Raw genomic sequence first — 15,098 nt, forward strand, 5'->3', positions numbered from 1 at the left:
CACATGATTTGTAATATTGTTCACATATGCAGAACACATGTTATGTGCCACAGTTCAACACTAAGCTTGCCCTAACTCAATAGTACTTTTAATAGTTAGAATCTATATTTAGGCAGCACAGGCTTGTGAAAATCTAAATGCTGTTAATAGAAACACTGCTATAGATTAATTGACTGACTGACTGATTAGACATGTTCCTCTGTACAATTGACAGGATTCATCTCATCTGAAAAAATCTGTCAAACAGAAGCACTTACACTAATGACCATCACTCTGAACTCAAGGTTCAGGTACTAGAGTTTTATACAGCGCTGTTGGTCATTCAGAACTTTTTCTCTCCTTTATGGCACTCTGTTTGAGAGAAGCTCTTATATATATATTTTTTATATATCTTTTCCTTTCCTTATTTCCTCATTTTTTTCTAAAAATTTACAGTAAAAGTTATATAATTTTTGCCATGGTAAGGTACCGTACAATGAACAACCAATGGACAGGATTTTATGTAAGCATTTTTCATTAAAATTAAATGTTAGTAGTAGTAGTAGTAATAGCATTCATTCATTTATTTATTTACAGTAGCATTATGAATCATTATGTATTAGGTGGTGATAAACAATATAATGTGATACTAAATGTTTACCATATTATTGTGACAAATAAACAAAAATCACTAAGAATACAAAGAAATTAAAATTAAGACAAGTCATTAAACTATTTACATGGTACATCTAGAAACGTATATCATGGTATTACTGTGGTATATGTCAAATAAACATTTTTGTAAGTTAAGAAATATTTATAATAACATATGTCATGGACTAGATCATAATTTTTTTTTCGTAATGTCTTCATTACAGAAGGTTTATTAAATTGTGTGGAAATTTAAATCGTGGCATTTTTTATTTATTTTATTTTATTTTTTATTTTATTTCAGAGGAGGAACTGCGGAAGCTACGAGAAGAAACCAATGTGGAGACCCTTAAGCAGGAGTTTGAGAAAGAACACAGCAGAAGACTAGACCTGGAACAGAAGATGAGTGATGTGCTGAAGACTAGGTGAAAAAAAAAAGAAATGCTATACAGGAAAGCATTAAAAAGACCTGAAATGCAGAAAGTTTTGAGTAGAAATCAAAAGTTTAATTATGTTTTGGAGAAAACTTTTATTGTAGCATAACACAGTTTAATAGTTTCCTTCTATAGTCTGTGAAAAATTGATGGATGTTGGCAGTGTTCAGTGATCTGATCCTGTACTCTCTCTGGCTGTCATGGTAGAACTGACCACAGTCCATGCCACAAACTGAGTAATATAAAAAAAATATAAAAATAGCCACTACATCCCACCACCCAAAGGTCCATCAGCAGGAAGCCAATGTCAATACGCAGAGATGTGAATAGGAATATGTCAGTGCAGAGTGTTCTTTCCACTGATCTCATTTCAACATCTAATTGATTCAGATTTGATTGCCAGCACATTGTAGGCTTGCACAGGCTGAGCTACTATGAGGAGAAGTTTCTGATAGTTAATCTGCAAATATGTGTACAAGAGCAATGTGTTGATGAGGTCTAAATTACAGTTCGAATTGAATTGAAAGTTAATGTAGTTTGTGTTTCCTGCCGAAGGTGTGAAGATTCTCCACCTCAGCCTCCACGGAAGCAACAGCCACCTGCAGCTAACGGCACAAGTAATAAAGCCCTCAGTGTTATCAGAATCAGAATCAGAAAGAGTTTTTTTGCCAAGTATGTTTGCACATTTAATGTCACAAGTATGTTTGCACAGGGGGAAGTCGTGGCCTAATGGTTAGAGAGTTGGACTCGCAATCGAAAGGTTGTGAGTTCGAGTCTCGGGACGGCAGGAATTGTAGGTGGGGGGAGTGCATGTACAGTGCTCTCTCCACCCTCAATACCACGACTTAGGTGCCCTTGAGCAAGGCATCGAACCCCCAACTGCTCCCCGGGCGCCGCAGCATAAATGGCTGCCCACTGCTCCGGGTGTGTGTTCACAGTGTGTGTATGTGTTCGCTGCTCGGTGTGTGTGCACTTCAGATGGGTTAAATGCAGAGCATGAATTCTGAGTATGGGTCACCATACTTGGCTGAATGTCACGTCACTTTAAGGAATTAATTTTGGTGAAAGAAGCTTCCAGTGCACAGAGACAACAACAACACGCACAGATTATAAGAAATAAAGATATGTGAATAAAATAGACGTGTATATATATATATATATATATATATATATATATATATATATATATATATATACATGATATTATGACATCAAAAGGAACAAAACATTTTTAGATGAATATACTTCTACACCTCACAATTTTTTAGGTCAATTATTAATAGTAATTTTAATGCAGAATTGTATCTTAAACTGCTATGATTTTTTTTTTTTTTTTTTGATGAAAAGTATTTAAAAAAAAGGTTTACTGACAATGTTCTACTTTACCCAATATGTGTGTGCAGTAAATTTTTATACTAACCACAGAAAGACTTTATTTAAATAATTTCACATATATTTATGGAATCGTGAAAAGCCAGGGAGATATAAAGTCAGGATTTTGGAATTTTCACCTTCTCTATTTGTCTGTCAGTCATGTGGGTTCAAATGGTAATTGTGTCTCTAATCCTGTGTTGAGGTTTTGGATTTTCTGGCTGGTTTGTGGCTTATGTTTGTGACTGAAATTTCTGCTTCAGGAAGCATTCAGCTGTTATTTTAGGCACTTGTCTAAATTCGTAGACCATCTAGGCAAGACCAACCCCTTTTGTCTAATGCAGGAAATGAGAATGTGGCGCACACCCATGCCCCCCACCCCTTGATTAATTCAATTCATATATGGATATATTATTGGTATGAAATACTTAGGTACATATTGACAAATAATTGTACATAGCAAAATAAAAACAAACAAATGTACATATATATTATTAATGTGTGTAGTGTGTGATTTTGATCAGTGGTTCGATGTTTAGGTAGGAAGAAAATTTGAGATTTGCTGATGATATGGTGCTGCTTTAAGAATGATGAACATATAGTTGATTATAGAACAAAATCCCTTTCCCCCAAATTGCTGTTTATACTGATCCCTCTGTAGTTCATAGGATCTGTTCTGTCTCCACTTTTAAAGATAGTAGAAATGAGTCCTGTGTTCCAGACCTCAGGAAAAACACCCATCTTTCTCAGTACACCCACTGCAGGATTCATATTAAAAGAGATTTGGTTTTGGCCTCTAAATCAAATATATGTCTAAAATCTCTCTGTAGACAAACTGCAGAAAGAGACAGTGGGTTCGCGGCTGCAGAGCTGGCTGTATGATCAGTTTGGGGTTTATATAGAGGATTTTCGCTTCCAGCCTGAGGAGAACACGGTTGAGGTTGAGGAGCCACTAAGTGCTAAAAGGTCAGTTGAGAAAAATCACTTGTGGAATTCATTCTTCATATAATTTGTGTGAAACTGAAATACTCTGCTGCAATACTATGTCACAGAGATCATTTTCTGTCTAGTAAACATCTGCCTCCATGTGGCAAGGATGCTTTTAGTCAGAATAAGCTAAGTTTAATGGCAGAGAAGAGATCTTTACAAGGGGCAGGATAGAAACTGATATAACATTGAGCTTTTATTTTGAACAGAAAATTAATTTGCCTTTTAAAATGAAAGTGTGCATTTGTCTTAGTATATGTTCCTTTCCAGTTCTATCAAACTATGTATTTCTTAGACTTAACATGCCGCATTTAGATGGCATTACAACACATATATGTTTATATTTCTTACATTTCTACAGTTGTTTAAGCTTCACAGTTCTATTTGGTTTATTTCATAGAAACAGTATTTTGAACATTTTGAGAATCTTCAAGGTTTTGTGGTTTGTCAAATTCACACTTGCTAAACAGGAGTTCTGGGTCTGATGTCAAGTCAATGCATGTAACTGCCTCAATTATAGGCCTCAATTAATGTCTCTTAAATGTCCACTTATGAAGTACATATATCTGTCTCTGAAGAGAATTATTGAGTGTGTACTGGCCACAGCTGTCTGCTTTCATTGATTTACACAGTTTAAGTGTCACTTAGCAATAAAAATACAAGACAGGCTGTGGTCGGTGGAAGAAATCATTGGTGTTTGCCAAAGGGAAAGTCACTTGTCTTTTGTGTATGAATGATACCTCAGATTATTCTTAAATTGAGATTAACTCAGAAGCTTTAAAAATATAGCTGTGTTGTTGTTGTTGTTTTTTTTTTGCTTTTACCTGAAAAGTTGCTTTGTCTCTGTTTCAGATTAACAGAAAATATGCGACGACTTAGTAAGTCTTTTTTTGTTGTTGTATTAAAGTGTTCGTGTGGTTTTGTTGATATTGAGGCAATAGGCACGTTCGACTTTAAGCAGCGCTTAATGATCACTGTATGACATCAAAGTACCGCGCCTAATAATATACGCATGGATTCACAAACATTTTCAGCTTCACTTATTTATCTTTTTATTTTTATTTATTTCTAGAATGGAGTGCCAGACCGGTGACAAATTTCTTACGGAATCTTTCTGCCTTATCCAACTGGCACTCAGTATATACATCAGCGATTGCCTTCATTGTGAGTGGTTTTCCATCAGTTTTCTATATTTACACATATGCATACACACTGTACATATTACACATCCTCCATCTCTTTTAGACACATATGTGTTACTTATATATACTTTATAGCCAGGAGAGTATAACTGCTCCTGTAACTTTTTACGACTAAATTATACAATTATAATTACAAAATCTGTTTACTTCCTTATTAAAATGTAATAATTTTGTAATTGTAATAGTGTTGTTTTACTATTATTTATATAGTACTATAGTTTCTATTATTATTTTATTTATTATTATTTATTTTCAGTTTTCATTTTCCATTAATTTAAAATTACTTTAATATTACTGAATCTAAAAATCTAAATTTCTTATTTTAGTTTTTAATCTAATATTTATATTTTTACAATTTATTACAGCTTCACTTAACAATTATGTGTTTCTTTTCTTCTTTTTTTTTTTTTTTTTACCCAATAATATTCCTTCTTGAGACAGCAACGTAATATGCGTTGTGTTTTTGTCTTCTGTCACAGATTTATATGAATGCAGCATGGCATGGCTGGGCTATTCCTTTGTTTCTATTCTTAGCCATTCTGAGGTTGTCACTGAACTACCTCATAGCCAGGTAAGACAATGTTTCCTTTTTTACAAGTATGTCATTGAAACTGGGTTATATTTAAAATGTTACATATATTAAACAAATTTCATTTTAAGTTTTGTTGTATATCGGCTGAAATTTCCAGTCGTAAGAATGAATATACTACCACAAGATCAGTACTCATATTTGAGAAAAATAATGTACACTCAAGCAGTCATTATCACTGTACATATACAGTACATGTATTAATGCCATACCTGTATATTACCACAGAATAAACATACATTTTGTGCACATATGTATTTTTTTTTTATATATAGAACCATATGTATCACAAACTGATTAAATATCGTTCTTTTTTTTATAGAGGATGGAGAATTCAGTGGAGTATTGTGCCTGAAGTTTCTGAACCTGTGGTAGGAATGTTTTTCTAGGTTAATAGTTGTCAGTCATTTTTTATGTTGTGCATATTTATTTTTATTTATTTTTTCTTCCAGGAGCCTTCAAAGGAAGACCTAACTGTGTCTGAAAAGTTTCAGTTGGTTCTTGATGTTGCACAAAAAGCACAAGTGACTTTACACTTACATTTTAACAAAAAGCTACCACTTGCATTTACAGTATTTGTCAAGCATTTTGGAACACTTTATTGGTTCTCCTGAACAGAAACTGTTTTGATCTAAATCGTTTTGCTATCATGTATGTATTTCTTTACAAAACAATAAATTGTTTGGACCTGATAGTGAAGGATAAGCAGCCACCAACTGTTAAGCATACATGGAAATTCCTTTTAAAAAGTAAAACAGGATACACCTCATGAAGTTATTTGAGAGAATGCAAAAAGTACATCAGATCTGTGTGAGCAGAGTCTGTGATCTAGACAAGTCTGTGATCTTTTTTGGTCATTGTTTAATAGTTTTTGAAGACTTTTATTGTATAACCTGAAATATAGTCATAATAAACCATTCTTAATTTTTTTATGTCTCTTGTGATTTGAAATTTTATGGACTCTTGTCTAAAATGTCATTTTGCATATTGTTCTTTTTGACCGACATAAATTAATGTCTCTAACAGAATCTTTTTGGTAAGATGGCAGATGTTTTGGAGAAAATCAAAAAGTAAGTAGCTCTCTTAATGGTCATGGAAAAAAATATGATAGGACAAATTATATTTCAATGCTTTTTTGTTCACTCAAAAAACATTTATGTTTCAAACTCAAATGTAACTCTCTTGTGGATAAACAAAAAAAAATGCTGATGAAAACAGTACTGTAAACTAATGAATGTTTCTCTGTGCTTGTATGTGTTATGGGTGGATGTTTGTGTGCGTATGTGTATATCAGTTTGTTCATGTGGGTTCAGCCTGAGATCACTCAGAAATTGTACATCGCTCTTTGGGTGGCCTTCATCTCCTCTTGCGTCCTGCCCTACAAGTTGATGGGTTTCATGATCGGTGAGAATCATTACCGATAACTCCTCACGTAACATAAACCCCATACACACTAATAACATTCACACACAAACAAACGCTGTCATTCTAAATGGCTTAGTGTTGCTTTTTATATCAAACATAGGCATGTCTGTTGTGTTGTGGTTCTGAATGGGTATATTTAAGACAAATTCTTCCTCAGGGGGAGTTCACTGAATTGTGCACTTCGTGAATTGTGACTACAAATTGGGTTGATAATTTGTTGTTGTCTTATTATTATTAAAACTTTAATTCAGGATGGAGGCATTTTTTTTATCAAAAGTAACATAAAAAGTAAAAGATTTTTACATTGTTAAAAAAAAAATCTAGTCAAAGCATCCTGAGATAGAAAAAAAAAAAAAGTATCACAGTTTTCGCAATTTATGTAGCACAGCACAAATGTTTCTTGAGGACCAAATCAGCATATTTTAATGATTTCTGAAGAATCACGTGACACTGAAGACTGGAGTAATCATCCACCACAGAAATAAGTTAAATTTTAAACTGTATTAAAATAGAAAACAGATTTTATATTGTGATAATATTTCACAATATTACTGTTTTTACTTATCTTAAATACATACATACTTTTGAAAGGTAGTGTGCATTTATACAATTTCAGGGAGTAAAATTAGAAATATTGTCTAAAGTTTTATTTTAGCAAATTAGAGGATTCTAGGAAATTAAGTGTGCCTCTATCATGGTCCATAAAATGAAAGTTGAATTCTTAAATGTAATAAAATCTAAAACCTTTTGTGCTAAAATCCAGCAGTCTTAAGTTGTAGTTGTTTTATAATACTCATGGTGTGTGTCTTTTCTCTGGCAGGGCTTTATGCAGGCATCAAGTTCTTTATTATAGACTTCCTGTTTAAGAGCTGCCCAAAACTCAGAGACAAATACGACACTCCACATATCATGTGGAACAGCCTACCCACCGACCCTCAGCTGAAAGAACGCAGCAATGCCACTGTGTCACGACGGGTGAGAGAGAAAGAAACAATGTCATGCTTTAACACCAGCCTCTTGGGTGTTTTCATACTTTAAATGTCTTACCTTTTTGAAACATTTGTTTCAAAGTGTCAGGCACTGTAAACACGTGTGTATGAGAGTGATGGGTGTTCTCTCGTAGGGGAAACATCAGTGTAGATAGTTGACATGATGGTCACATGTAATCTGTTGTTTTTCTCTCCCAGCTGTCTGGGTGTGAGAAGGTAGGGATTGTGATGTGCTTCTGCCAGCACCTGTGTGTGTGTGTGTGTGTGTGTGTGTGTGTGTGTGTGTGTGTGTGTGTGTGTTTGTGTGTGTGTTTGTGTGTGTGTGTGTGTGTGTGTGTGTGTGTGTGTGTGTGTGTGTGTGTGTGATGAGGCCTTTCTTTACCTTTGTGTTTTTTAATCTAGATGCAGAGTGTAATATGAATTTTGTCTGTGCTCAAATGGATCAAAATGGCCATATAGTCCCAATGACCCAATTGATGTTACTGGGTGAATCTACCAAAAAAACGTCCAGTTTTGTATCACTACAAAATCAAAAGATAAAAAAATATATATGTATTTTTTATTGTGACATTTACAACCCCAATTCCAGAAAAGTTGGGAGGTTTTGTAAAACCAGGAATCTGTGATTTGTTGATTCTCTTTTGCATTTATTTAGTTGACAAATATACAAAGAAAAGATTTCCAGAGTTTTCACTGACCAACTTAAATGTATTTTGAAAATGAAAAAAAAAAAAAAATTTAGGGCTGCAACGCACTCCAAAAAAGTAGGGACAGAGGCCAAATACTAGTGAAAAGGTTATGGAATATCAAAATTAAACCGTTTTGAAACAGTTCACAGTAGGTGAATTGATAATGGGTTTGGGGATCATGTCTGAGTATAAAAAGAACATCTCAGTCTTTGCAAGCAAAGCTGGATCATGGCCCATCACTTAAGGTCAAATTTCATGCGAGAAGTGTCAAACAAATCAAAAATCTAATTTCTCAATGCGACATCACAAAGAAAATAGGACTTTCACAATATTCACAATATGAGTTCCTGTGGCTCAGCAGTAGAGCATTGCGTTAGCAGTGCAAAAGGAAAGGGAACACACTTACTGGTAAAGAAAAGAAAGAAAAAAAACCCTTACCCTTACCAGTCACCCCACTTTTTTGGCATGGAGACAGAAATGTCATACCCAAAATTAAAAAGGTTTCTGCTCATGATTCTTTCTGACTAGATACATAATCAACATTTTTTCACAAAGCTGACACTTCAAAGTTTACTGTTCAGGAATCAGAATCACTCAGACTGTTATGATAATAGAGATATATAAGCTCAAACATAAAAATAAAAATATTAAAAACATTTTTAAAATTGTTGATGTAAGATATGAGTTTAGAGATACAGCATAGCTAAAGCCACAAGTCTTTCAAAACTTCATTAGAAATTTCATAATCTAATCTGTAAAACTGTGAATTTTATGAAATATTTTCTAAGGCCATGTCGTGTGTGTTTTTAGAGAAGGCTAATCAGATTGATTTATGGCACTTTTCATCTCTGTAAGATCTCACATGTAAACACTCCTGTGTTCTCTGTATGTGTGTTGGCTTTGAAAATTCCCCGTTTCATGGTTCTATTGTTCTCACCAAACGAGTCTTTCACACCTCCGCCAGGTATGACACATTATCCGCATGATTCTTTTATCATTATTCTTTTGTTTTTATTCCACATTTATCATCCTTTTTTGTGGAATTTCAAAGTTTACAAAGCAACAAAGCAGCGATCTCACTTCAGTCTCAGTATGCATTTAGCCCTTATTTATATATATATATATATATACACTCCCTGACAAAAATCTTGTCGCCTATCCAAGTTGTAGGAACAACAAATTATAACTTGACTTCTAGCTGATCATTTGGAATCAGAAGTGGCTTATATGAAAGGCGAAGGCCTCTAGATTACGCTTATTTTACCAAAATAAAATCTTAAATTATTTAATTAGGACAGAAAGGTCAGACTTTGCTTAGACAAAAGTCTTGTCACTTAACAGAAATAATGTACAATACAGAACATAAAGTCATGGTGCAGTGGAAAAATAATTAATTTTGTGTATGACTCCCATGAGCTTGGAGGACTGCATCCATACATCTCGGCAATGACTCAAATAACTTATTAATAAATCAATCTGGAATATCAAAGAAAGCATTCTTGCAGGACTCCCAGAGTTCATCAAGATTCTTTGGTTTCATCTTCAATGCCTCCTCCATCTTACCCCAGACATGCTCAATAATGTTCATGTCTGGTGACTGGGCTGGCTAATCCTGGAGCACATTGACCTTCTTTGCTTTCAGGAACTTTGTTGTGGAGACTGAAGAATGAGAAGGAGCTCAATCCTGCTAAAGAATTTGCCCTCTCTTGTGGTTTGTAATGTAATGTGCAGCAAGAATGTCTTGATACCTCAGGCTGTTGATGTTGCCATCCACTCTGCAGATCTCTCACGTGTAGGCCCCCATACTGAATGTTACCCCAAACCATGATTTTTTCTCCACCGAACTTGACTGTTTTCTGTGTGAATCTTGGGTCCATGTGGGTTCCAATAGGTCTTCTGCAGTATTTGAGATGATTGGGATGCAGTTCAATAGATGATTCGTCGGAAAAATCAACCTTCTGCCACTTTTCCACAGTCCATCCTTCCTGCAAGCTGTGGGCCTTGGCAAATGCAACACAATTTTTTTGTTTAACTTATGTTTCATGCTGGTTTCTGAGCACTAATTTTGCCATTGAGACCACTGCGTGAGAGAATTTGACAAACTGTTCTTGTAGATACAGGGGTTTCTGGTGACCAGTTCTTATGTAGCTCTGCTGTAGCTGAAAAAGGGCTGGCACTAAACTGACGAATCAACAAACGGTCCTCTCAAACAGTTGTCTTACGGAATCTGCCTGACCTGGGCCTGTCATGAACTTCACCAGGTTCTTCAAATCTTTTTCTTTGCCTCTCCACTTGACATTTAGATACACTAAAGATGTCTGCCACCTCAGCAGGAGACTTGGTCTTCATGCTCTTGATGATCAGCACTTTGGTCTGTGGTTGAATCTTTGGCATGCTGTCAGAGGTCAGGATGCATTTCAGATGAAGGTTGGGTGTGCTGAGGTTCTTCTTCTACACACCTGGGAATGTGTTAATTACAGTATTTCTCACAGGTGAAGCTTAAATCAGTGATTGGTTGAATCCTTTAAAGATGTGACAAGACTTTTGTCTAAGCAAAGTCTGACCTTTCTGTCCTAAATAAATAATTGAAAATCAAGGCATGATCAGATTTTATTTTGGTAAAATAAGCGTAATCTAGTAGCCTTTGCCTATATATAAGCCATTTCTGATTCTAAATGATCAACTAGAAGTCAAGTTATTATTACACCTCGTCGTGACCCGTGTCTGAAGCATACAATGAAAAAACACCAACGCGTTGGCCGGCGACAGCCTCTAACGTCACTACCGGCGCGACTATAAATAAGCGCCCGGAGAGCACGTCATTTACTTCTTCGTCTGAAGCTTGCGTGCGAAGCATGGCTTAGGAAGCTAGAGGACGCAGTGTCTCGTTCCCTACTCAGGGAACCAAGGTTACATTCGTAACCTGAGACGTTCCCTTTCAAGGGAACTTCGAACTGCGTCCTCTAGGGGTCGCTATGGGGAACAGTATACCCAAGCCGCCATGCTGAGGGGAGTGCAGGCCAGAACCATGGCAAACACTAAGTACCAACTCTACCATTTCCATGGGAGTTGCCCCTGGGACGTTTAGACGGCTGTCCGTGACATTATCCCTTACGGCCAGAAGCCTAGGCTACATACCCAACTTACCTGTTAGGGCCTCGACCCAGGGTAGAGCTCAAGGCTTGGAATCAAGAAGGATTCCTTTAAAGGGATATGGCTAAGAACCCAGTATTTATACAAGGTCTCGCCTGTCACACAGGGTTATCCGCTTGCTCTCGCACAAGCTTGCTGAAAATTTTGTCTCAACAGATCCCTAGCAGCAACACCCTGTTTAGATGGGTATCCGAGGATACATGGGTGGAGTGGCGCCCAAGATGAACGGGGCTTTTACCAACTCAAGAAAGGGCACGAAGCAACCGCGCGAAGCCCTCACCATAAAGGATTTAAGAAAGAACGCAGAGCACTAGCGTGCGAACTTACCACAGTGTGGATTTCAGAAAGTGCACAAAGACCTCGCGTGTACACTTACCATAACATGGATTTCGAAATACTGTTCAAAGGAGGGGCTCTCGTGGCACTCTGATCGAGCCTCTCACAAATGGAATGGTGCATCTCAAAACAGTTTGTTTGAGAGTCATCAACCCAATCTGAGCGCTCTGGGGGAAAAAACAGAGAACTCTGTCTCATATGAGCTCCGAATTTAGAGTAGCGTGCTCATAGGTGACCCTCCTTGGAAAAGGGGAGCACTGCTAACTACCACGAGAAACACCCAGATACCCCCTCAACATTGAGGGAGCTCTGGATTGGAAAACAGTCTTAAAAACCTCGGTTGAGAGACCGGAAGCTACGAGTTGTGCCTTCTCAGAGATCACACCTACAGCCTCTAAGCTCCATGTGGGGGTGCACCCTCCGCCTGCGAGAGAAGATCTCTCCTGACAGAAACCAACCATGGAGTACCGTCAAAAAAGAGAAATCAGGCCCAGGAATCGTACCTGGCCAGAACGGGGCTACTAACAGCAGCCGAACACCGTCCCGGCGCACTCTCTCCAGAACTCCCGGGTGCAGAGCCGGGAGTTCTGGACTCATCCAGCCCCATTGGAGCTGGATGAGTCAGAGGAAGCCAGAGGGGACAGCGCGATGCTCTCTTGAGTCGCAACAGATCCACCTGAGTCTGGCCAACCCCTACAATTCTGCTTCATCACCTCAGTGTGAAGCCGCCATTCCCCGGGCCTCGGCCCCTGCCTCAACAGGATGTCTATTCCCATATTAAGATGCCCAGGAATGTGACTGCTCTCAGCGAGAGGAGTTCTCCCTGGGACCACCGTTGAGGGACTTAAGCGGCCAGGAGGGTGACCTGGCAGGACATCCATGAAATTCCCTGCAGTGCTGAGCCAGCTTTGCTGATCAGCGAGGCTCCCACAGAAGCCTGTGACCTCGGCCGCCTAATACCGCCTAATGCCGCCAAAGAGCGCGAAAGGGAAAGTCCCTCTCTAAACTCCTCAGCGAGCTCCATCTGCGATCCCCACGAGCACATTATCCTCCGTGCCTCAGCAGCGACGGGTCCTGAACCGCGGGAATCAGACGGCCGTCCCTCTTTCCTCGAAAAGAGAGACAGACGAGAGTGGAGCTTTTTCATAGAAAAACGCTCGCAGTGCACGCAGATCGCCCCCTCAAGGACATCGCGTGCGTGCTCTTCACCCAAACAAGAAACGCAAAGACTGTGTGTGTCATCAGGTGTCAAATAACGCCGACACGGATGTACACACGGTCTAAACGCCTTTAGAAAGATTGCTCTAACCGTGGTCGTTCTCTCAGAATGCACGCTTCAAACAAAACAGTCAATGAAGATGAAGAAGATAAATGACGTGCTCTCCGGGTGCTTATTTATAGTCGCGCCGGTAGTGACGTCAGAGGCTGTCGCCGGCCAACGCGTTGCCGTTTTTTCATTGTATGCTTCAGACACGGGTCACGACGAGGTGTTCCCCATAGCGACCCCTAGAGGACGCAGTTCAAAGTTCCCTTGAAAGGGAACCTCAGTTGAAAGTGCATGATCTTTGATTCTTCAGATGGCACTACATAAGAAACTGTCTATAGGAGAAAGCTATACATCTATCCTAAGCAGCACAGAAGAGCAAATGGTATGGGTGACTGTAGTATGCGCGAAGGTACAATTGACATTTAGGCACATAATGAGGTTGTACAGAGACATATACTGCCATCAAGATGACATATTTCATGGGAAGTCCATGGTTATTAGATCAAGACAATGCCAGATCTCCTTCTGCGTGTGCAACAACAGCATGGTTTCTTAGCAAAGAGTGAATGTATTAGACTGTCCTGCCCGCAGTCCAGATCTGTCTCTAATAGCATGTACTGTATGACAAGTCATGAAAAGGACAATCAGACAATGATGATCAGAGACTGCTAAGGAACTGAAGTATTGTATCAAGTGAGATTGGACAAAAATTTTGCTTGCAAAACTTTAACAATTAGTATCCTCAATTCCCAAACAATTAAACATTGTAATTTAGGGAAGGTGATTAAAAAAAAAAGTGGTAAACACGCCTCAGTTCCAGGTTTTTTTATTTTATTTTATTTTATTTATTTTTTTTTTTTGAGTGCGTTGCATCCATCAAAATCGAAATTTAATGAGAATTAACAAATAACATATTCTTTAATTTTATGGCATTTAACAAAACATCCCAACATATATATATATATATATATATATATATATATATATATATATATACTAAAATATTTTACAAATAAACAATAATATAAACTTTTGCATTACATTAAGTAAATTTTTTGCATTATAGTAATGAGAATATGTGTTAGGGGTAGTGCTTTATTGTCATGAAAGTGATTTCACAATGTAAATATTAATGTCTTTGTTATACATGGTGAAATATCAGATGGACTTTTCTTGATTACTTAATTCAAAATTTCATTCTACTGATTGTATTTAATATTAATTAATTTACTTGGGGGTGGTGTTGGCACAGTGGATAAGATACATGACTTTGCTGTGAGAGACCCAGGTTCGAATCCACTGTGAGACACCCATGTGTCCCTGAGCCAGACACTTAACCCCTAGTTGCTCCAGAGGCGTGCGACCTCTGACATATATAGCAATTGTAAGTTGCTTTGGATAAAAGCGTCAGCTAAATGAATAAATGTAAATGTACTTAATCTAATGTAGCTATTGCAATTTAATTGAATGTGTACAGCTAAATGTGCCATTTTGAATCAATTTTCACAGACTATGTGATGGGTAGCTTTGTGTGTGCTTAGTGTTATTCAAGACAAAAAGGATCACTTTGATCACTATGCTATTAAAGGATTTTTTTTATTATTATTTATTTATTATTATTATTTATTTATTTTATTTGTTTATTTTAGTTTAACCTTGGTTTCCACAATAGTGCATTATTATTAGATCATTAGAGGTAGAAATAGTTGAATGTTTTAGTGGTTTGATTGTGTTGGGAATCTGTACAGAATGAATACTACATGCCCCTTTGAATGAGATCAATGGCAGTTGCTTATCTTAAAACATTACACTGACAAAAAAAACTCACCCACATGACAAACATACTAAAAAAACTAACTACGTCATGTTTGCAGTATTAGTGATCAAAATAAACGCTATTTAGTATTAATGATCAAAATAAACACTATTATCTCTCTCTCTCTCTCTCTCTCTCTCTTTCTACACTCTAAAAAATGCTGGATTAACCAACCCAACGTTGGGTCAAATATGGACTAACCCAGCTGTT

The 15,098-nt window shown here is 37.3% G+C and overlaps 1 protein-coding gene across 3 annotated transcripts in view; it reads left to right on the forward strand.

Moving 5' to 3' along the window:
• LOC132099088 (GRAM domain-containing protein 4-like) overlaps nt 1–15,098 on the forward strand; it is a 129,538-nt gene that overhangs the window by 111,056 nt on the left and 3,384 nt on the right. For all 3 annotated transcript variants that reach the window (XM_059505529.1, XM_059505530.1, XM_059505531.1), the window contains 11 exons: nt 935–1,055; nt 1,620–1,681; nt 3,266–3,401; nt 4,275–4,300; nt 4,495–4,586; nt 5,104–5,195; nt 5,536–5,584; nt 5,666–5,737; nt 6,240–6,283; nt 6,508–6,617; nt 7,459–7,613. In XM_059505529.1, coding sequence (XP_059361512.1) covers nt 935–1,055; nt 1,620–1,681; nt 3,266–3,401; nt 4,275–4,300; nt 4,495–4,586; nt 5,104–5,195; nt 5,536–5,584; nt 5,666–5,737; nt 6,240–6,283; nt 6,508–6,617; nt 7,459–7,613 — 959 coding nt within the window. The remainder of the gene's footprint in view (nt 1–934; nt 1,056–1,619; nt 1,682–3,265; nt 3,402–4,274; nt 4,301–4,494; nt 4,587–5,103; nt 5,196–5,535; nt 5,585–5,665; nt 5,738–6,239; nt 6,284–6,507; nt 6,618–7,458; nt 7,614–15,098) is intronic.

The sequence above is a fragment of the Carassius carassius genome, chromosome 22 (genome assembly GCF_963082965.1).
Source record: "Carassius carassius chromosome 22, fCarCar2.1, whole genome shotgun sequence".
NCBI lineage: Eukaryota > Metazoa > Chordata > Actinopteri > Cypriniformes > Cyprinidae > Carassius > Carassius carassius.